This window comes from Hemicordylus capensis, chromosome 15 (genome assembly GCF_027244095.1).
Source record: "Hemicordylus capensis ecotype Gifberg chromosome 15, rHemCap1.1.pri, whole genome shotgun sequence".
In the NCBI taxonomy this organism is placed as follows: Eukaryota; Metazoa; Chordata; class Lepidosauria; order Squamata; family Cordylidae; genus Hemicordylus; species Hemicordylus capensis.
This window is the reverse complement of record NC_069671.1, coordinates 5,027,186-5,046,898: the sequence shown is the minus strand read 5'-3', so window position 1 is coordinate 5,046,898 and position 19,713 is coordinate 5,027,186. Positions and strand designations below refer to the sequence as shown.

At 47.6% G+C, this 19,713-nt stretch overlaps 1 protein-coding gene across 4 annotated transcripts in view; it reads right to left on the bottom strand.

Annotated features, from left to right (window-relative positions):
* The window catches only part of YPEL1 (yippee like 1), a 36,787-nt gene extending 17,652 nt beyond the window's left edge, over nt 1–19,135 (bottom strand). Inside the window, exons 1-2 of one of the 4 annotated variants that reach the window (XM_053279194.1) lie at nt 19,117–19,135; nt 717–996 (exon numbers count right to left, since the gene is read on the bottom strand). In XM_053279194.1, coding sequence (XP_053135169.1) covers nt 717–833 — 117 coding nt within the window. In that variant the 5' untranslated portion in view covers nt 834–996; nt 19,117–19,135. Of the gene's footprint in view, nt 1–716; nt 997–9,690; nt 9,710–10,249; nt 10,343–13,056; nt 13,399–19,116 lie in introns of those variants that run through there. The other 3 variants (XM_053279190.1, XM_053279191.1, XM_053279193.1) reach the window with 3 other exon arrangements.
* Between the last annotated feature and the right edge of the window lie 578 nt (nt 19,136–19,713).

Below are 19,713 nucleotides of genomic sequence, written 5' to 3'. Positions count from 1 at the left end.
TCAAATAATTTGTAGGTTGTTGAAAAGATTTCCGCTGTATACAACTGGACTTTCTGTATATCTGAATATTAAGCTTCAATTATCATTATTATTATTCTAAACTGCTGTATTTAGTCTAGGTCAATGGCAGTAAGTGCTACAAAAATTCATGCTATCCTCTAAAACAGAGGCTATTCCAGTATGGATTATTAAGTTACTCATGAGTAGTGCTATTGAAATTAGTGGGTCACGCTTACTTGTCCCATTAATTTCACTGGGATACTCATGAGTAGCTTAGTCTGGATGTAAGCCTGTGTGTGTATTTTTCACGTACTCACTCTCTCTCTATGGGGTACCTGAGCTGAAGATTTACAACAGATGGGATACACTTTTTAAAGAAGGTTGGAAACCCTTGCTCTAAAACGCTTTAAGCCAGAAATTACTCACATGACCTTGTGTATTCAACCCTCATCAGTCTGCTTCACTTCAACAGCAGACCTTTCCTTTAAATGGTCAAAACATATAATCCTGGCCTGATAGAGACCAAACAGGCACCAAGTAGTTGCTCCTAGACATTCTAACAGAAAGTATGATGTTTGTAAATACATTGGGTCAATTGTTATTCACTACATTTGCAAGAGGACTCTTGGTATACCCTTTGGTCTCGTTAAATCCATCCGAGAATATCAACAGGCAGCAGATCACCTGCTCGTGAGGTCTAGAGACAGACCACTTGCCTTGGAAATTAGTTCATCATGATTGGCTAGATGGGCTCTGCAGTGGATACAGCTGTAGGTCCGATGACAGTTTGGCAGGTAAGCCTGGAACGTTTTGGATTTTGTCATTTTTACCATCTCTGTTACCGGTTCCTCACTCTGATCAGGGCTGGCACTTGAATTACAACTTTGCTGAACTTGCTGACAAAAGAAACACTGGAAAATACAAGCAAAAGCCGTTGTTGTTCTGGAGTGTGTGTGGCACTTTCCACACAGACGCCACAGAAGAAACAGTCAAAACCTGCAACAAAAGAAAGACTGTATAAGTGACTCCACATCCACTTGCACGATACATTTCTAATCACACGCACCTCATATTACAAGAAGGTTGCAATAAAATGTGTAAGGCAAAATAAGAGATTACTCCCACCCTAGTGCAGTGAATTAGGGCGCCCACAATGGGACACAATGGGACTAAATGGGGGGGCAGGATAGGGAAAGGTGCAAACAAGTGTGGGGTAGATTAGAAAATCTCCCTGCCTTCCCACCAAACCAAAAGAGATCTAGACAGAGGATGCACATTTATTTGTACTTGCTCCATGTGGCCAGGGAATACCAGCAACATAAGAATGGCAAGCCCCCAGACCCAAGGGAAGGGGGAATCATGCTGGATGTACAGAAAATCAAGCACAGTTCACTTTTTGCTCTGCCAACACAGAGACCTGCCAGGTGAGACAACCAGGAAGAGGCAACCTGCTGGTTGCCTGCAGAACCGATTATTTCCTCTTGGGCAGAAAACTCAACTGCATCCTTCAATGGCCAGCCACAACCCAGACAACAAGCACCGTTTAGGAAGATGACCTGGCGTAGGACAAGTGATTGCTATTTTGCCACTGCAAGGAAGATGGCATGCCACAAGGGATGTGGTGTGAACTGGTCAAAGAGATATTTGTGCCATTTCTATAACATGGCTTATAAGCTTCCCCCAGCCTTCTACCAATATTGCAGTTGTGCAAGAAAAATGTTCAAAATTACAAAACACCCTTAATATAGCTTTCCCATAGAGGCAAAAGCCTATAGGCCTATTTAACACCCATAGACAACAAGAAACTTTTTTAGGCAGCCTTCCAGATCATTCCTTCAAACCACCTGGTAACACATGCTCTTTGGACAGATCAAGACAGTTACACACACACACACACACACACACACACCTGGATGCTGCCCAGCATGTTTATTAAGATTTCACTAAATTATTCACATAGCACAGGGACAAGACCCCCCAAAATGATGCAGGTAGTTTTAAAAATGGGGGTGTGGGTGTTTACAAACAACAGAATTAACAATGCTAATCTAATCTATTATAATGAGACTAGTAATTTTAAGCCCGTTAAATTAACGGGCGCTAGTAGGGTTGTGTCGATCTGTTTGTTAGATCTGTATTTCATCCTCAGCAAGGTTTTTTTCTTCTCTTTTCTTTTTTGGGGGGGGGGGTGCTTGTGTGTCACTTTATCTTTTGCCGTGTGGATGGATGGGCGGCTGGGGCCCGAAAATTCATGCCCTTTGCTGTGTTTGCTGCCGGTGCCGCCGCTGTCTTTTCTCTCCCCGCGGTCGGGCCGGACCTGGCGTCGCTGCCTCTACCCTGCCCGCGGCTTGGCCGGTCCCGTTGCCGCCACCTCTACCCTCCCCGTGGCTTGGCCGGTCCCGTTGCCGCCGCCTCTGGCCTCCTCAGGGCCGGGCCGGACCCTCTGCCGCCGCCTCTGGCCTTCCACGCAGCCAGGCCAGACCCGCCGCCCAGAGTGCTGCTCCCCGCCCCCGCCTCTACCCTCCTCGCAGCTTGGCCGGTCCCGTTGCCACCGCCTCTACCCTGCCCGCGGCTTGGCCGGTCCCGTTGCCGCCGCCTCTACCCTGCCCGCGGCTTGGCCGGTCCCGTTGCCGCCGCCTCTACCCTGCCCGCGGCTTGGCCGGTCCCGTTGCCGCCGCCTCTACCCTGCCCGCGGCTTGGCCGGTCCCGTTGCCGCCGCCTCTACCCTGCCCGCGGCTTGGCCGGTCCCGTTGCCGCCGCCTCTGGCCTCCTCAGGGCTGGGCCAGACCCTCTGCCACCGCCTCTGGCCTTCCACGCGGCCAGGCCAGACCCGCCTCCCAGAGTGCTGCTCCCCGCCCCCGCCTCTACCCTCCCCGCGGCTTGGCCGGTCCTGTTGCCGCTGCCTCTACCCTCCCCCCAGCTTGTCCAGTCCCGTTGCCGCCACCGGCCCGGACCCTCCACCACCGCCTCTGGCCTCCCCACAGCTGGGCCAACCAACCGGGCAACATGGCCGCCTGGTGCCGGCAGTCGTGTCTCCCTCGGCTGTTCTGGGCATGCACGCCGCGCATGCCCAGAACAGCCGAGGGAGACATGGACGCAGACACCATCCTTCGAAGACACGGACGCACACCAGGCACTTTATTATATAGGATACTTGTACTGAGTTGATTTCATTGCCCGCCCCCAACAGTTTTCAAATAAGGGGATTATGTCAAAGTTAACTGCATCTCCATGATGTCACATTTCACAAACCTCGTAAGTGATCATAGTAGATATTCTGATCTCTATGAGGTGGCGAAATTCTATTTTTCCAATTTACTTGCCCCAACTATCATGGCATCAAGGAACAGGCAACAAACCAAAACCTTACAAGGTTTCCACAAGCTATCGGGTTCCAGGTTGTGTTAGACCAAGGGTTGCCAACTTATGGTGCTCCAGATATTGCTGAACTACAACTCCCATCATTCCCAGCTACAATTCACTGTTGCTGGGGATGATGGGAGTTGTAGTTTGGCTACATCTGGAGGACCTGACAGCTTTGGATCTTTATTACAGAATGTAGAATGGCCTGCCCGACAACTTGCAAGCATCCTGTCCCAAAACTCTTATGCCCATGGCAAGCCCACTGGGTGGTGGTAATGGGAATCTGTGTGTCCACAACCCTTCGAACATCTGGGAGCACATTCCACACTAATCCTGTGAATCTTTTGCCCAAGCAAAATACCACCATCTCAACCTGTCAATCTGAAGGCTATTCTAAAGATTTCTCCTACACCTTTTTGCAGTCGTTCCCACAGATCTAGTTCCAAGGCTTAAGCATATGAAGGCTTTCCAGAAACATCTGTGATAAGTAGAATTTTATATAGTCAAAGGAGAATTCCTCTGGAAGTACCAGCAGCTGTTTGGAACACATGTTCCATTTGAGTTAAGTCTTTTTGCAAGTGCTGCTTAATTTGAGATTACGCAAGCAAGTGTTTGAACTGGGGGTATTGATAATATGAGAGCTAATGACTTGCCCACCTACATGAGCAGTACGCTAGTACAAGCGATCACACTTTTCCTGAAAGTATTTAAATCAAAGCACAATTCGAGGGAGGACATTCAGACAAATGTTGTGCATGCAGAAAGATGTTCTGCATGCATGATGGGCGAGGGGTGGTTTTTGCCAGATTGTGGGGTCCTCACTGAATGAATGAATATCTTTATTACTATCATAGATCAGACATAAACACAACAAATTATAAAACATTCAGATACGACATCTATTATACACCAACAAAGTAAACATTTTATGCTAAGATCTAAAGGGTAGAAATCAATTGTTGGCGGATCTTAACAGTGGCCCCACAAAATTTAGCAACCTTGTGTGTAATAGAAGATTTATTGTCTGCAAGGAGACGTGTGATGTAAAATTCATCAGTTCAGCCAGGGTGATGTAGTAACAAGTGAGTAATAAGACTACGTCAACTGTCATTATAAAAGGAACAATATAGCAACACATGGTGGACAGATTCAACTTCACCCGAACCACAAGGGCAGATCCGACCGGCCAGAGGAATTCCCAGATATTTCCCATTAAAAACAGCCAATGGTAAGGCATCATATCTTGCTCTAAGGAATACTCTCTGATGGTTGAGTAAAGAGAGTGACGATAAATAACTGGCTGGTTTCCAGCTGCGATTGCCAAGGCGCTGTCTTATGGTCTGCAGGATGACACCTAGGTAATTTTAATGCTCAGTGTCCAAGATCCTCTGTTTGAGGATCTTCTTGGCTTGATTATATCCTAATAGTGACTCACTGAAGCTGCAGAGGGAAATAGAGATTGACAAAAATCACCCCGCCCTCCCTGATTTGAACAATTTTTTGCACATTCAATGTTAGTCTGGGTATCAGCCAGTACTGATCATCTTTCCTTTAAAGAGCCAGAATGGCAGAAGAGTGTCCTTAAAAGACTGTTTGCCTCCCAGTACTGATCTTTCCCTGCAAAGTACATTTACCAGTAAACACACACTATCGTAATATGTGTGTGTTTACTGGTAAGCATGCCCTGAAATCCTCTGTTTGAAGCAGGGTGGACTGATCTAACACATGATTTATTACACTGAGAATGCATTCAATCACATTTCCAGTTTCCTTTCTTTAGGAAGCATGCATCCCAATTGACTGATGCAATAACTGAAACACGTCTATCTGCAATTACAGACTTTTATATCACTACACCTATAGTCATGGAGCCTATAAGCCTTTCACTACAGATGTGCTTATGGGTGTGAAATTTCCATTTGGCTCTCTGTATACACAAAATGCAATATTACTTTCTTGGAACAAAGTGCCCACAACTTTCATCAAGTTAGTGAACATAACTAAAAAAGTGTTGTATGTGTGCGCACAAACACACACAATGGGGGAGGAGCAATTTCCCCCATGGCCCTCAGGACCTATTTTCAGGACGCACGACGAGCCACAAAGGGAAGGAGAGATGGGGTGAGACTGTTTCTCCCTCACTGGGTGTTCAACCTTTTTCAGCGCACACATTAGTTTGCTTGCCAGCCGCTGTTTCTTCATGAAATGGGAAAGTACATGTCGTAAGGTGACAATCTAAATATGTAGAGCTTGCCACAAGAACACGTTATCCAAAATCCATATTTATAGTGCTTCCACAGAATTTGAGAGTCAGAAGGGATCTTGGAAGTCTTCTAGTCCAACACACAACTGCTGACAGATGGCCGTCCAACTGGTCTTGTGGTAGCAAGCATGCATTATGCCTAAGCTAAGCAGGGTCCACCCTGGTTCACATTTGAATGGGAGCACTGTGAGATACTCCCCTTAGGGAACAGGGCCACTCTGGGACGAGCATCTAGGTTCCAAGTTCCCTCCCTGCCAGCATCTCCAAGACAGGGCTGAGAGAGACTCCTGCCTGCAACCTTGGAGAAGCCGCTGCCGGTCTGTGCAGACAATCCGGAGCTAGATGGACCAAGGGTCTGACTCTGTATGGCAGAATCCTATGTTCCAATTATTTGAAGTTTTCTCCCACTGTTCTTCTACACTGAGAAGTAGTTTTGATGTATTTGTGTCATGGATTCAGTTACAATGAGTGCAGAATAATTCTGATATTTTAAACCATGTGGTGGTGGGTGGTGGTTGTTTTCATTAAGATGACCAATTTAAACATAAAGAAATCACTATTTTTATCTGCCCTGCTTTAAAAATTTACATGTTCTCATAAAGTTCAAAGAGACCATCTGTTTCTTGGTCACTAAAAACCAGGGTTCCCACATACCCTTCCAGGTCACCAATGGCAACACCAGCCCCACCCACTCTGATGACTAGCCCTCCTCCCCACAAGTTTTCCATTAACTGCAGAGAACAGAAAGGAATGGAGAGGTCTGTTTCCCTCTGTGCTGGTTTTGCGGAAGGGTCTGCATTCTGTAAAAGTCCTGTGTGAAATGAAACAATTCAGCACTTCCATCACCAGGCATCTGGCATGCAAGAAGAGTTGGGGGAAGAGAAAGTTCTTGTTTCACTCCATGCAAGGCTTTGGGAAAGGCAAGAAGTGGCAGGAGTTCCTTGTACCATCTCCTCCTTTCCCAGTTCCTGCAGGTATACTGAGGGAGGTCTCAGGGTAGGAAGTTTTGGTTCACACGGACAGAAATTTCATAGAAAGTATCCTTCACTGTGCTGAAGACAGATCTGCAGAACTTATATTTAATTTTTGTTTTTAAAAGGTACACATTGTTTATTATTCATTATTGTTTCTCTGTCCCAGCAGCTTTCAGCACAACTTGGAATCTATTTTGTTTCTCACAGAGAGGATAAATGCAGACAACATGGTAAATGTGGGAAAGCACGCTGTTGTCCTTAAAGAAGTGCGTGAGATGCAGCAATACAGATGACCAGGGCTGGTTTTTAAGGACTCCTGGACTGCTCTTGTGCCACCCTGGCTATTTACATTGCTATGGAGTCAAGTTCTACCTATCCTTCCATGCATTACTGCTGTTTCATCATTTGTTCCCAATTCTTTGTTTCAGGAGGTAGAAGGTTAATCTGTTCTGCTGTGTGGCTTTTTAAAGATAAGTGTGTGTTACTTTGAAGCCTGTGAAGCCCTCTTTTGTTTGTAGGTTATGAAGTGAACTTTGTTTCAGGGAGTTTTTGATTTCCTTTTTTATTGTGGTTGTAATGTGCACACATATGCATTCGTGCACATTGCAATAAAGATATTTAAGGCCAAAAAAACTAAAACCAACGTTTTACTCTGAAAAGCAAGGTGAATTATATAAATCATCCGATCCAGCCTCATCACATAACACACAGAACCAGAACTTCAGAGACTGTTGGTGCAGGGTGGGTGGGGAGAGACCTTTTTAAAAAACAAACAAACAGCACATTAGGAAGCAAGGTTCTTGCCATCTGCAGACCAAAGATATATAAAAACCAATCACGCGGTTCAGTCTATTCTACCAAAAAGCAAGTTTTTGCAGTTTGCAGAACTCTTCTTCAGGCAGAGTGTTAAGCAAAAACACAGTGTGCTTTTGTTGAAAATTGGTGTATAAATACTACTACTACTACTACTAGAAGAAAGGTGTGTGGGGGGGAGAGAGGTAGTTAAAGCTCCAAAGTCTGCAGAATTCTAGGCCTGATATACATATGAATCAAAATAATGTGGAAGAGTCCTGAGTTGGTGGAATAGACTGAACCACTTTATTTGTTGTGTTTACATATTTGTGAACTGCAGATGGCAAGGGGGGAGAATAACCATCTGATTTTGATTTTTTTTCCCCAAACAGGCTAACACAGCTACCTATGATTTTTTATATAGAATGCAGAAACTTCTGAAAGGCCCACACAAAGAAAAGACTTCTTCCATCTCCCCAGTTTGCTGGTACTCCCTTCTGGGGGAAGGGAGAGTCAGTGGGGACCACAAATAATGGGTGGGTAGTAAGCCAAGTCCAAATGTGTGGGTCCCTGATTAAAACAATCATTTCCTTAAGCAGAGTCCACATGACCACACTACTTTTCTGGACATGACTGTACTATAGTCTTCCCCACAAAACAACCGAGTGTTGTTCTACTTCACTACTAATAAAAGATTAACAAGCTAAAATTACAGCATCCCGAGCTAAATGGCTGTAGTCTGGAAACACTTAATCCTCACTTCTTGGCTGCAGATCCAGAAATTAAGGTAGCAACCACAGTGTATGTAGATGAAAACAAACCTCAACAATTTGCTAAACTATGGAAAAACCAGCCTTTAAAAAGTACATGCCAAATTGTTAAAATACTTGGGGGGGACGGGACCTGCATTTGGGCCCTGTCAGAACCATTTTCCAAATGGGTAAAAAAAATCCCTGTTCTTCTTGACAACAGCATCAAATGGAAGCTTCAAAATATATATTTCCATGAATACAAATTCATGGAGGAGAGGTCTATCATAAGCTACTAGCCTTGTGGCTATAGGCTACCTTCAGCCTCAGAGGCAAGATGCCTCTGAATCAAGTTGCAGGGGAGCAACAGCAGGAGAGAGGGCATGTTCTCACCCCTTGCCTGTGGGCTCCCCAGAGGCATCTGGTGGGCCACTGTGGGAAACAGGATGCTGGACTAGATAGGCCTTTGGGCCGGACCCAGCAGGGCTGTTTTAATATTCTTATCTATACCTAGATAGCTAGACAGAAATATGCATACCTACAAGGTATTTCTGTGTCCAAGACTATGGACACAGATGGTGTTTGACAATATTTTACATTGAAAAGAAAAAAAAAAACACCAAAGATGGTGTTTGACAATATTTTACATTGAAAAGTCAAATAGTTTGACAGTTTTCACATACATTGTCCTATGTATTATCTGTCCCCTCCCCTACTCTTACTGACCATTAACCCAGCTACTTACTAAAGGCTGAATATGCCACCATTATTTATTAGGTGCACAAATAAGTATCATTTTCATCTGATCCTGCAGCTCATTTACTGCATACATGCAAACTTGGTTGTTCTGCCTGGAAGCAAAATGACATCATTTGAAGGGAGGCACACTTCTGACAGTCAAGCAAGCAGCCAATCATAAGCATGGTGGGCTGTCCTAACTGCACCCGGATGTATAAACAAATACTTAAAAGCATGTTAGCTGCAATAGAATAAGATCTACATAATATTATGCTAGTCACTGAACAACACAATAACAGGGCATTTAATTTTGCAGTACAGTATAGCATTGCTATTTCAGACATCACATTTATAAATGCTCCTTGATGCTGTGATGGTGGGTTAATGATACATCAAAACACAAAAGTGGCCTTGAAATTAAAGTCTGTAAAGGAAGGTTTAATCTCAAGGCCATTGATGTATGTCGATACATCATTAAGCCAACATATAAACGCTGGATAAGCATAAGCAAAGGCAATTAAGGCTGCAATTCTATGTGCATTTCAAGTGAAATCCCCACTGAAGATCATGGGACTTGCTTCTGCATGCACAGAACTGGGCTCGAAGCCTTTTAGGACCTCCCAATATTTATGTGGGAGATGCAATGTTTGGAAGTTCATTGTTCATTCCCTTGAAGCGAAGTAGTTTTCCACTCAACGGAGGCCACTCAACGCCCCCCCCCCCCCCGCTCGCCAACCTTCCCACAAAGGCGAACGGAGCTCAGCTTCCCGGCGCTTCGGTCTCGGCTGCCCAGCCTCGCTCCCCCACCCACCTCTTCCAGAAGGCGACCCGCCGCAGCTGCCTGCTTCGATTGTCGACCCGGCGTCGCTCCCTCCGGCGAGCCTGCAGGACCCCGTCAACTCCGCCAGACGCACATTGCAAGAGGCCGCCTCCCCAGACGAGCAGGCAGGCACGGCCAGCCCGCTTGGGACAATGCCGCCCCGGCGGGGGGAGGCCAGGCGGGCGCCGTCGCCCAGTGCCAGCGCGGCCGGCCGCTGCCAGCCCGCGCCTGCCAGAGCAAAACAAAAGGCAGCGGCGGGGAGCAGCTCCCTTGCCTGGACTGTTTACAGACAACGCCGCAGCAGCCTGCAGGGAGCCACGCTTGCTTCGGCCTGCGGCGACGGCGGCGGCGGGGGCTCCGAGGGCCGGTTATGTAAAGCCCCCCGTAATCCAGGCAGCTGCAAAAGCAGCGCAGCAGCCGCAGCCGCCCGTTCCTAGGGCTCCGCTACGCACAGCGCAGGACCCGGCGCGGCAAAAGCCCCGGGGGCTGCGGAGAGGCGCGAGCCAGCGTGCCGAGCAAAACAAAGCCCAGCCCGAGCGCAGCGCCTTACCTCGAGGGCTGAACGCTGCTGAGACCCATGGCACAGCAGCAGCCGCGCAGCCTCGCCGAGGGGAGCCGACTGGAGAGGGACTGCACGTACAGGCGACCCCCCGCCCGCCCGCCCCAGCACCAGCGTCATCATCGGGAAACGTACCAAGCAGACCAAGCGCGCCCCACCCCCCCCCCCCGCACCCGACAAAGACGAGCTTGTGCAGCCAGCCCGAGAGACGCAGCGCCGCCGCACAGAGGCTCACTCACTGCTCCATTGACCCACATCACAGGCTTCAGGGGGGCGGGCTGGCTCTCCGCCGCACCACGAGGATCCCCGCGGTTAAAGACGCGGCCGCGCGCGGGGGGGGGGCGCGCGCAGTGCACCCCGGAACGATGGGGATACAATGCAGCCCCTGTGCACACGAATCCGAGGAATATTTATATACCGCTTTTCAACAGAAGTTCCCGAAGTTCCTTTTCACAGAGACCGAGTAAAATTAAAATAAATAAATAAATGTCCTCAAAGGACCCGCTCGATTCCCTTGACCTCATCGCAGTTTGGATTCACAATGCAGCCCCCGACCACAGTGGAAACAACTCGGCGCCTGTTACTGCCCCCCCCTCCACCCCCGCCGCGCTGCAAAAGCAATCCTCCCTCGCAACAAGAGAGAAGCCAGAGGCGAGTCCAAAGGAGTGCGTGCGCCTTTACGCAAACCAGGGCTCAGCTCCAGTCGCCCTGGAACACAGAAAGCCATGGCACAGCGTGCCTCGGAGCATGTACAGAGCATTCCCACGCCACCATCATGCAGCAGCTCCAAGCGACAGTGGGAACATTAAGTCTAGCCCCGCTTCAGCGGCAGGATATACAATCGGGCCGTGCTCAAGGGCGACAACTTTTTCTCCACCTGAGTGGCTCCTTGGCTTTTGTTGATTTCAGGATTTTATTATCCTGGCGGGGTTTAAATTCCCCCCACCCCCGAAGACTCCATCTGAATGTCTAAAAAGTAGGTTTGTGTTTTACTTATTTTGCAAAATGCTTAAATAAGTAAGAAGTGAGCCCTTCAAAGGGACATCGCAGCTAAGGCTACAAAATCTTACTATAGCCGCCTTGAGCCCGCGAGGATCGGGCAGGATACATCCAAACAAAGCGATTATCAAGGCTCAAGCTCCACGGCGGCAAGAAAATATTACAAGGAAGGAAGTGGAAAATGTTTCTTTTTTGTTTGGCCTCCGTTTGTATTTCCTCTAGCCACATAAGCCTACATACTTAAGAGACTGCCCCCCTCCAGATGGGTCCCCAGAGACTGGGAATTGGGGAAGTTGGCCCCTGCCACACACACAAACCGATTTCTTGTTAGATTTCAATACCACCTTTCATTAAAACCATCTCAAGGCAGTGCTGAAACACATCTCAATGTGCTTCTGTAAAGCGCCCTGAACCCACTGGATACATAACGTATTGTACATTATAACAGAATTGGAAAAGCAATATATTAAGCCTTTGTTATTCTACTTAAGCAATGCCCCCACCACAGACACAGAGATAGGGGGGCATATTGCAAGCTTCCCTTCACAGGAACATAGGAAGCTGCCATATACTGAGTCAGACCTTTGGTCCACCTAGCTCAGTATTGTCTACCCAGACTGGCAGCGGCTTCTCCAAGGTTGCAGGCTTGCAGTCTCTTTCTCAGAGATGCTGCCAGGGAGGGGACTTGGAACCTAGATGCTCTTCCCAGAGCATCTCCATCCCCTGCTGAGGGGAATCTCTTCCAGTGACACACTTCTAGTCTCCCATTCATATGCAACCAGGGCAGACCCTGCTTAGCTAAGAGGACAAGTCATGCTTGCTGCCACAAGACCAGCTCTCCTTCCATTTGAGATAAAAAAGGATAAAAAGATATAATGGGGGGGGGAATAAATACTCCACTACCTTCCAATCAAAGGACCACACACATCTCCTCCCTCCAAAAAGCATGGGAGGAGTGCAGTGGGAGAAGCAGTGTGGTGTAGGGGTTACAGGTTTACATCCTCAAGATTCAGGTTTACATCCTCACTCAGCCCTAGAACTTAGTGTGCGACCTGAAGCCAGGTGCTCTCAATCAGCCGAACCCTACCTTGCAAGGTTGTTGTGAGGATAGAGGGGGGGGAGCCATATGCTCCACCTCGTGTTCCTTGCAGGAAGGGCAGGGCCAAAACGCAATAAGCAACTTTTGAACTACTACTGCTACTTATATACTGCTTTTCAACAAAGTTTCCCAAGCAGTTTACAAAGAATAAATAAGATGGTCCCAAGTCCCCAAAGAGCTCACAGTCCAAAGAAGGAATAGAAGGCAAGACACCAGCAGCCGCCCCTGGAGGGATGCTGTGCTGGGGTTGGACAGGGCCAGCTGCTCTCCGCCTGCTAAATAGAAGTGCATCAACAGCTTGCGGAAAGGCGCCTCTCTCTGCTCTGGAAACACACCTGTTGGGTCAGGCTTCTCGTTTGACGCTTGGGTTTTTACTGATGGTCCTTTGAACCCCTTTACAGGATTTCTAGGCTTGGGGGGGGGCGTGTTGGCCTGGGCGGGAAGCCGCCCTGCGATGTTACATGGGGCGGTATAGAAAAGCGACAAGCAAATGAAACAAGGATAATATATAAATATGTCCCTAGATTTTTTCCGGGGTGGGGTGGAGGAGGAGGAAGTCTGTCTCTCTCCTCCCCCGCCTGCCGCAAGCATAGGAGCTCTTCTCCCCCCACTCCGAGAACTGGGGAGGAGAGCAGGGGGCTCCTCAGCTGGGGGGGGACGGGGGGCGACCCAAGCCACCTAAGAAGGGGGGGTTGGCTACCTCCTGTGGCGGGGGGGTGGCGAGCGAGACCCCTCTCCACTCTCGCAGGGGTCGAGCGGGAGGGGCGCCGTCCTCTCCTTCGCCTTCGCCGCCGCCTCCTGCTCCAGCAGCGGCAGCCCCCCCGCGGTGGTGGTGGTGGTCGCGCCTCGGCTCATGGCGCCCGCGCCGCCGCGGCAGTGGCGGTTATCCGCCTCGCGCCCCGCAACCGCGGCGGCGCATGGCGGGGGGCGGCGTGGCGTCGCGACGCGCACGCGCGTGCGGCTTTGTTTGGGTTCCTCTTTGTTGCCGTTGCCGTTGCCGTTGCCGCCGCTCCTCCCGCCCCTCCTCCCCGGCGCCTGCGCACTGCGGGGGACACGCTCCCTCGCGGCGGTTTAAGGGAAACGGCCAATCCGCGCGCGGGCGGGCTGGCTGCGCGTGCGTGCTCTTTGTTCTTCTTCCTCGCGCGCGCTCCGCTCGCAGGTGGGGGGCGGGGGTGGGCCTCTTTGCCCCGCCCCCTCCAGAGGCTGCCGGACTGCAACTCTCATCTAAACCCCGCCCAACCGCAGCTGGGGATGATGGGAGTTGTAGTCCGACAGCATCTGGAGGGGTGTGTGCATGGCGGCCGGTTCTCTGTCACGTCCGGCTTCATCCGCCACGCCACCGCGTCAGGCTAGGAGCTTTGGGGTAGACTCTGTGCTCTCTCCAGTCAAGCCTCCATAGCCAGAGGCTGTCTACCTAAAATGGTAGGATCCTTGCTGAGTTGGAACTTAGAGACCCTGGAGGTCTTCTAGTCCAGCCCCTAGTCCGAACAACACCCCCCGCTAACCGACAGATTGCTTGCCCTGTTTTATAAAGTTGTCACCTGCTGGCAGTCCTCTGTGTGGCTCCACAAAAGAGAAAGCAGAAATTGTAGGGTTAAACCCATGGTTCTCCCCACTCCCATTTTGTCCTTGGAATGGCCCTGTAGGTTAGACTGAGAGTGCCCCAAGGTCACCGGTGAGCATCCATGGTCACAGTGGAATTTGAACTCAGGACTGCTTTATTCTAGTAGTTGTACACGAACCAGCACATCACAGCACTTCGAATAATTGTTTCTGTATCTCTAACTCCAGGATACTATCACTCAGCTTTGTTGCCAGCTTTAAATCATTGCATTTCAATTGCACTGTTGGACAGGAAAAAAGTAGTGCTATGGCTTGACAAATCCAATAGTACAGGGCTTGACAAATCCCAGGCGCCAGGGAGTCATGGCACCAAGAAATTTAACTGTGGGACAGCCTCCAGACTAGGATATTCAGAGGCACAGTTATTTAATAACGTCTTTATTTGTCCCAGCCAGCCCTGTTTCTAAGTATATAACTTGTAAAGGGGATAAAGAGAAGCACATTTGTGCTCGCCATCAAAAATATCCATCGCTACATCTGGTGACTTTGTCAAGTGCCTGTCTCTTAAATTTTGGCGCTGGCTAGATACCAAGCAAGATTTGTCAAGGCCTGCTGTAGTGATCCCCTGCTAAATGGGCAAATAGACAGCTTTTTAATATGGTGATTCTCTTTCTTTAGCAGGGGCAGAGTAATGCCCTATCCACCCCCAGCACAGCACCTCCAGTGACTGTTGATGGTGTCTATCATGATTCTTTTTAGATTGTGAGTTCTATGGGGACAGCACAAAGGTTTATTTATTTGTATCTATGTAAACTGTTTACGAACATAGGAAGCTGCCATATAGAGTCAGACCATTGGTCCATCCAGCTCAGTATTGTCTACACAGACTGGAAGTGGCTTCTCTAAGGCTGCTGTGTACAAAAAGACAAATGTATCTCCTCCAAACAGCAATGGGGGAAATTGTGGAAATGGACACTGGACATAAACCCTCCGATAACCTGATATGTTTAGAAATCTTTGCTCTTAGGTTACAGTACTGCCTACATATACTCTATTTCACTGTTGGTTACCAACTCCATGCATACAAACCTCTCTCTCTGTGTGTGTGTGTGTGTGTATAAAAAATGTAAAAACAACTCCTTTGTATATAATTGTGCTTTAGTAACATACTGTATAATTTGGTAGTTTGTTGGTTCAATAAAATATTTATTGTCCTAAAAAATTTATTGTCCTATCTTGGAGATGCTGCCAGGGAGGGAATTTGGAACCTAGATGCTCTTCCCAGAGTGGCTCCATCCCCTAAGGAGAATGTCCCAGTGCTCACACTTCTAGTCTCCCTTTCATATGCAACCAGGGCAGATCCCACTTAGCTAAGGGACAAGTCATGCTTGCTACCACAAGACCAGCTCTCCTCTCCTTGCTTTGGGAGCTCTTGTTGAAAAGCGGTAAATATTTGTTGTTGTTGCATAGTGCAAGATATGAAGATAACTTAGCTTTTTTCTTGGTTTAATTCTGGCAGCTTGTCCACAGATATTGGGGTTCACAAAAGGCTCATTCACACGTTATGTTCAACACTCATTGTATGAAAGTACAGTATACACAGACACAGATATGGCTGTACAACAGGTACAATCATTCACACATTATCCTGAATGCAGGTACAGAAGTACACTTCCTATCTGTACCATGAATTTGCAGCACCTGTATCTAGGTTTACTTTTTAAATGAACGCAGGTACAGTCATTCACAGAAACGTGTGCAAGTGTACAGACATCTGTACACTCGTACAGCATAATTTATTTATTATTTTTCTGTGTAAACCACCTTGAGCCATTTTTGGAAGGACAGTATAGAAGTTGAATGTATTATTATTTATTTACAAAGTCAGACAGGTGTTATTGATTGGTTTGTTTTATCCAGACATCGAGTCCTTCTCAAGGACCTGGGATGGCTGAATTTTATTATCAATATTGTTGTTATTATTATAGACATCGTTGCAGAATATAGGCTGTTCCAAGTAAAGTTGCTTTTTGTAATTGGCTGATGGTGATTTCTGTGGCCCCAATTATTATTATTATTATTATTAGAAGAAGAAGAAGAAGAAGAAAAAGAAATAGAAAAAAATAACAAAATACAAAGAACTACAAGTTGAAATTGAAAGGCTGTGGCAGAAAAAGGCCAAAATAATCCCAGTGGTAATTGGCGCCCTGGGTGCAGTTCCAAAAGACCTTGAAGAGCACCTCAACACCATCAGGGCCACAGAAATCACCATCAGCCAATTACAAAAAGCAGCTTTACTGGGAACAGCCTATATTCTGCGATGATATCTATAACAACTGACAATAAAATTCAGCCATCCCAGGTCCTTGGGAAGGACTCGATGTCTGGATAAAACAAACCAGTCAATAACACCTGTCTGACTGTGTAAACAAGAAATAATAATAATGATGTCTGAATCGGGCTAATGATTGGTGGACATCTGAGTAGTCAAACAAGAAAATTAAAGTTGGTAGCCGTTGTTAAGGGAGACATTATGGATACTCCATGGCAAGCTAACAGCACCATAATCGCAGCTAACAGAGGGATGTCGCTCATAGAGTCTCCCTACCAGACATCGTTACTTGTGAAATGGACTTTGGTAATGAAAGAAACAAGCCCTTGGGGCTTGGTACTATTTTTGATCTGCAAGTTTATGACCTTTAGGGGGGAAAGCTGGACATTGGGGAGAGAAACCCATTGATCCATACATGTTCTGACTGTCGCTGAAATCCAGAGAACGCTCCAGGACCTCCAAGGAACTGCCTGACGAAACAGAGCAAGTGCCTACAAGAATATGTCAGCAAAAATAGACTGTCCCTGGTTTTTCTTCTTGGTTGTCAGTGGCGTTCCAGAGAGCGAGCTCAGACAGAGCATATCAGAACACAGGTCTGCAATGCAGGATGCATTGGGCGGTGGGGTTGCTGAAGAGGCAACCAGTCTCTTCTCCTTGTTGAAAAGAACACCATACTGGTGTGACTAATGTGAATATTGACATATACCCCTTTTCTACCGTTCTCAAAGCAGTTTAGGGGGAATCCTGGAGAAGATGGTTCCTCCCTGTCCCAAAAGGGGTCACAATCTCAAAAACGAAACACCAGCAATAGCCACCGGAGGGATGCTGTGCTGGGGATGGATAGGGCCAGTTGCTCTCCCCCTGTTAAGAGGATTGCCATTTTAAACAGTGCCTCTTGGCTCAGTTAGCTGGGGTAGAGAGTAGATGAGAACAGGTGGTCAGCCGAGGATTCGGGGATGTTTCCCCAAATAAATATATAAAGTGATCAGGAAGCAGGCAATGTGATATCCTTTTGAGATGATACTTGCCTAGAAAAAGGAGTTTATGTAGATTATTAATCTGTTATTAGTGCCTGCCAACATGACTAAATAGCTTTGAATCACCACATCTAAAAAAGGACATTATAGAACTGGGAAAGGGGCAAAAGAGGGCAACCAAGATGACCAGGGGCCTGGAGCATCTTCCTTATGAGGCAAGGCTACAACACCTAGGGCTTTTTAGTTCAGAAAAAAAAGACGACTGCATGGAGACATGACAGAAGCCTATAAAATCATGCATGGTGTGGAGAAAGTGCACAGAGAGAAATTCTTCTCCCTCTCCCATAACACTAGAACCAGGGGTTCATCCCATGAAATTGATGGCCAGGAAATTTAGGACCAGCAAACAGAGGTACTTGTTCACACAGTGCATAATCAGCTTGTGGAATTCTCTGCCACAAGATGTGGTGACAGCCAACAACCTGGATGGCTAGATCAACGGCTACTAGTTGTAGGGCTACAGGCCACCTCCAGCCTCAGAGGCAGGATGCCTCTGAGTACCAGTTGCAGGGGAGTAACAGCAGGAGAGAGGCCATGCCCTCAACTCCTGCCTGTGGCTTCCAGCAGCATCTGATGGGCCACTGTGTGAAACCAGGCACTAGACTAGATGGGCTTCCTTGGGCCTGATCCAGCAGGGCTGTTCTTATGATTAAAATCCTACTGAAAGTAAGTAATCCTGAGTAGTACAATTGAGTAATGTAGTTGGACTGTCACCCATTACACATATACACCAATTTTCAATGCAAGAATTCTGAAATAGGTTTACATAGAAAAAGATGATTCTCTGTCCCCAGAGGCCACACTCTAAAAAGAAATGCAAGGTGGACACACCAGCAAGCAACCATAGGAGTTCTGCTGTGCCTGAGTTGCTGAGTTGGATAAGGCCAGTTGCTCTCCCCCTGATAAATCTCAGGGAATTGCCAGTTTGAAAGATGCCTCTTTGCCCTGTTAACAGGGAAATATCCGGATTATAGTGCATAAGTAGTAGCTGCCTACTGAGTCAGGCACTGGTCCATCTAGCTCAGTATTGTCAACACTGACTGCCAGCAGCTCTCCTGAGTTCAAGGCAGTTTTTCTTTCCTAGCCCTATCTGGAGATGTCAGGAGATTGAACCTGGGGCCATGCAGGGCTCATAGGTTACTGAAATTACCCAAGAGTCCAGTTAAATATCTGGTCAGCATGTGCTTCGAGAACTCAAGCGTTTTATAGCTGCTTCCCTCACAAACACAAAGTAATCTTATGCGGATTTAACCGAGGGTTTGTTCAGATAAAAGTAAGTAAAGTGTGCCATCGAGTCGGTGTCGATTCATGGCGACCACGGAGCCCCGTAGTTGTCTCTGGCAGAATACGGGTGGGGTTGACCATTGCCTCCTCCCTATGAGACGATGCCTTTCAGCATCTTCCTAGATCGCTGCTGCCCAATAAAGGTATTTCCTATAGTCTGGGAAACAGACCAGCGGGGATTCGAACCGGCAGCCTCTGGCTTGCTAATCCAGTCATTTCCCCACTGTGCAACTCTGTTTTCTCTCCACACACACACACCCCACTTTTCCTCCCTTTTCCTTTCTGACTCCAGCTCCCACACAATCCCCACTGGGACAAATTTCTCAACAACATACAAGATTACTAGATAGAATACAACATAAAGGTTTGGTGACTAGGCATCTGAAATTACTAATGCTTCCCTTGCAACCAACCAGAATCTCTCTAAAAACAAAAACCAAAAACAACCCACCACCAAAAGATTCACTACTTTTCTAATACCTTCCAAAACTTGCATCCTCCCATCTACACAGAACTTGGCACGACCTCATGGACACGATCTTACCTTGGGATTACTACAGCAGTGGTCTCCGATGCCACACAGGGCAACAAGTGACTGTATAGTGATTCTTGAAGACATCGTTGACCTCATGCTCATCATAAATGGGCAACGATGTTAATGAATGTGACCTCAAAGCCCCATTTGTGAGCATTTATGATGTCACCCTTACAACATACAGTGTGTCTCCGGAAGGATAGGACACCCAGTGGAGGAGGGAGTCCTGAGACCTTTTGAAGATTCTCCTGGACAAAGACTGGGAAGGAAGCCCCGAGTTCAAATCCTGCTGTGGCCATGAAACTCACCGGACACTTCTCTCTCAGCCCAACCTACCTCACAAAGCTGTTGTGAAGATAAACATAAACCATGTCAGGAAACTGAGGGTAGGGATAAATGGAGAGTTTTCGCAATGGAGGGGAGTAAGAAGTGGGGTCCCCCAGGGATCTGTACTGGGACTGATGCTTTTTAATTTATTCATAAATGATCTAGAAGTAGGGGTAAGTAGCGAGGTGGCCAGATTTGCAGATGATACCAAATTCTTTCAGGTAGTGAAATCCAAAACGGATTGAGAATAGCTCCAAAGGGATCTCTCCAAACTGGGTG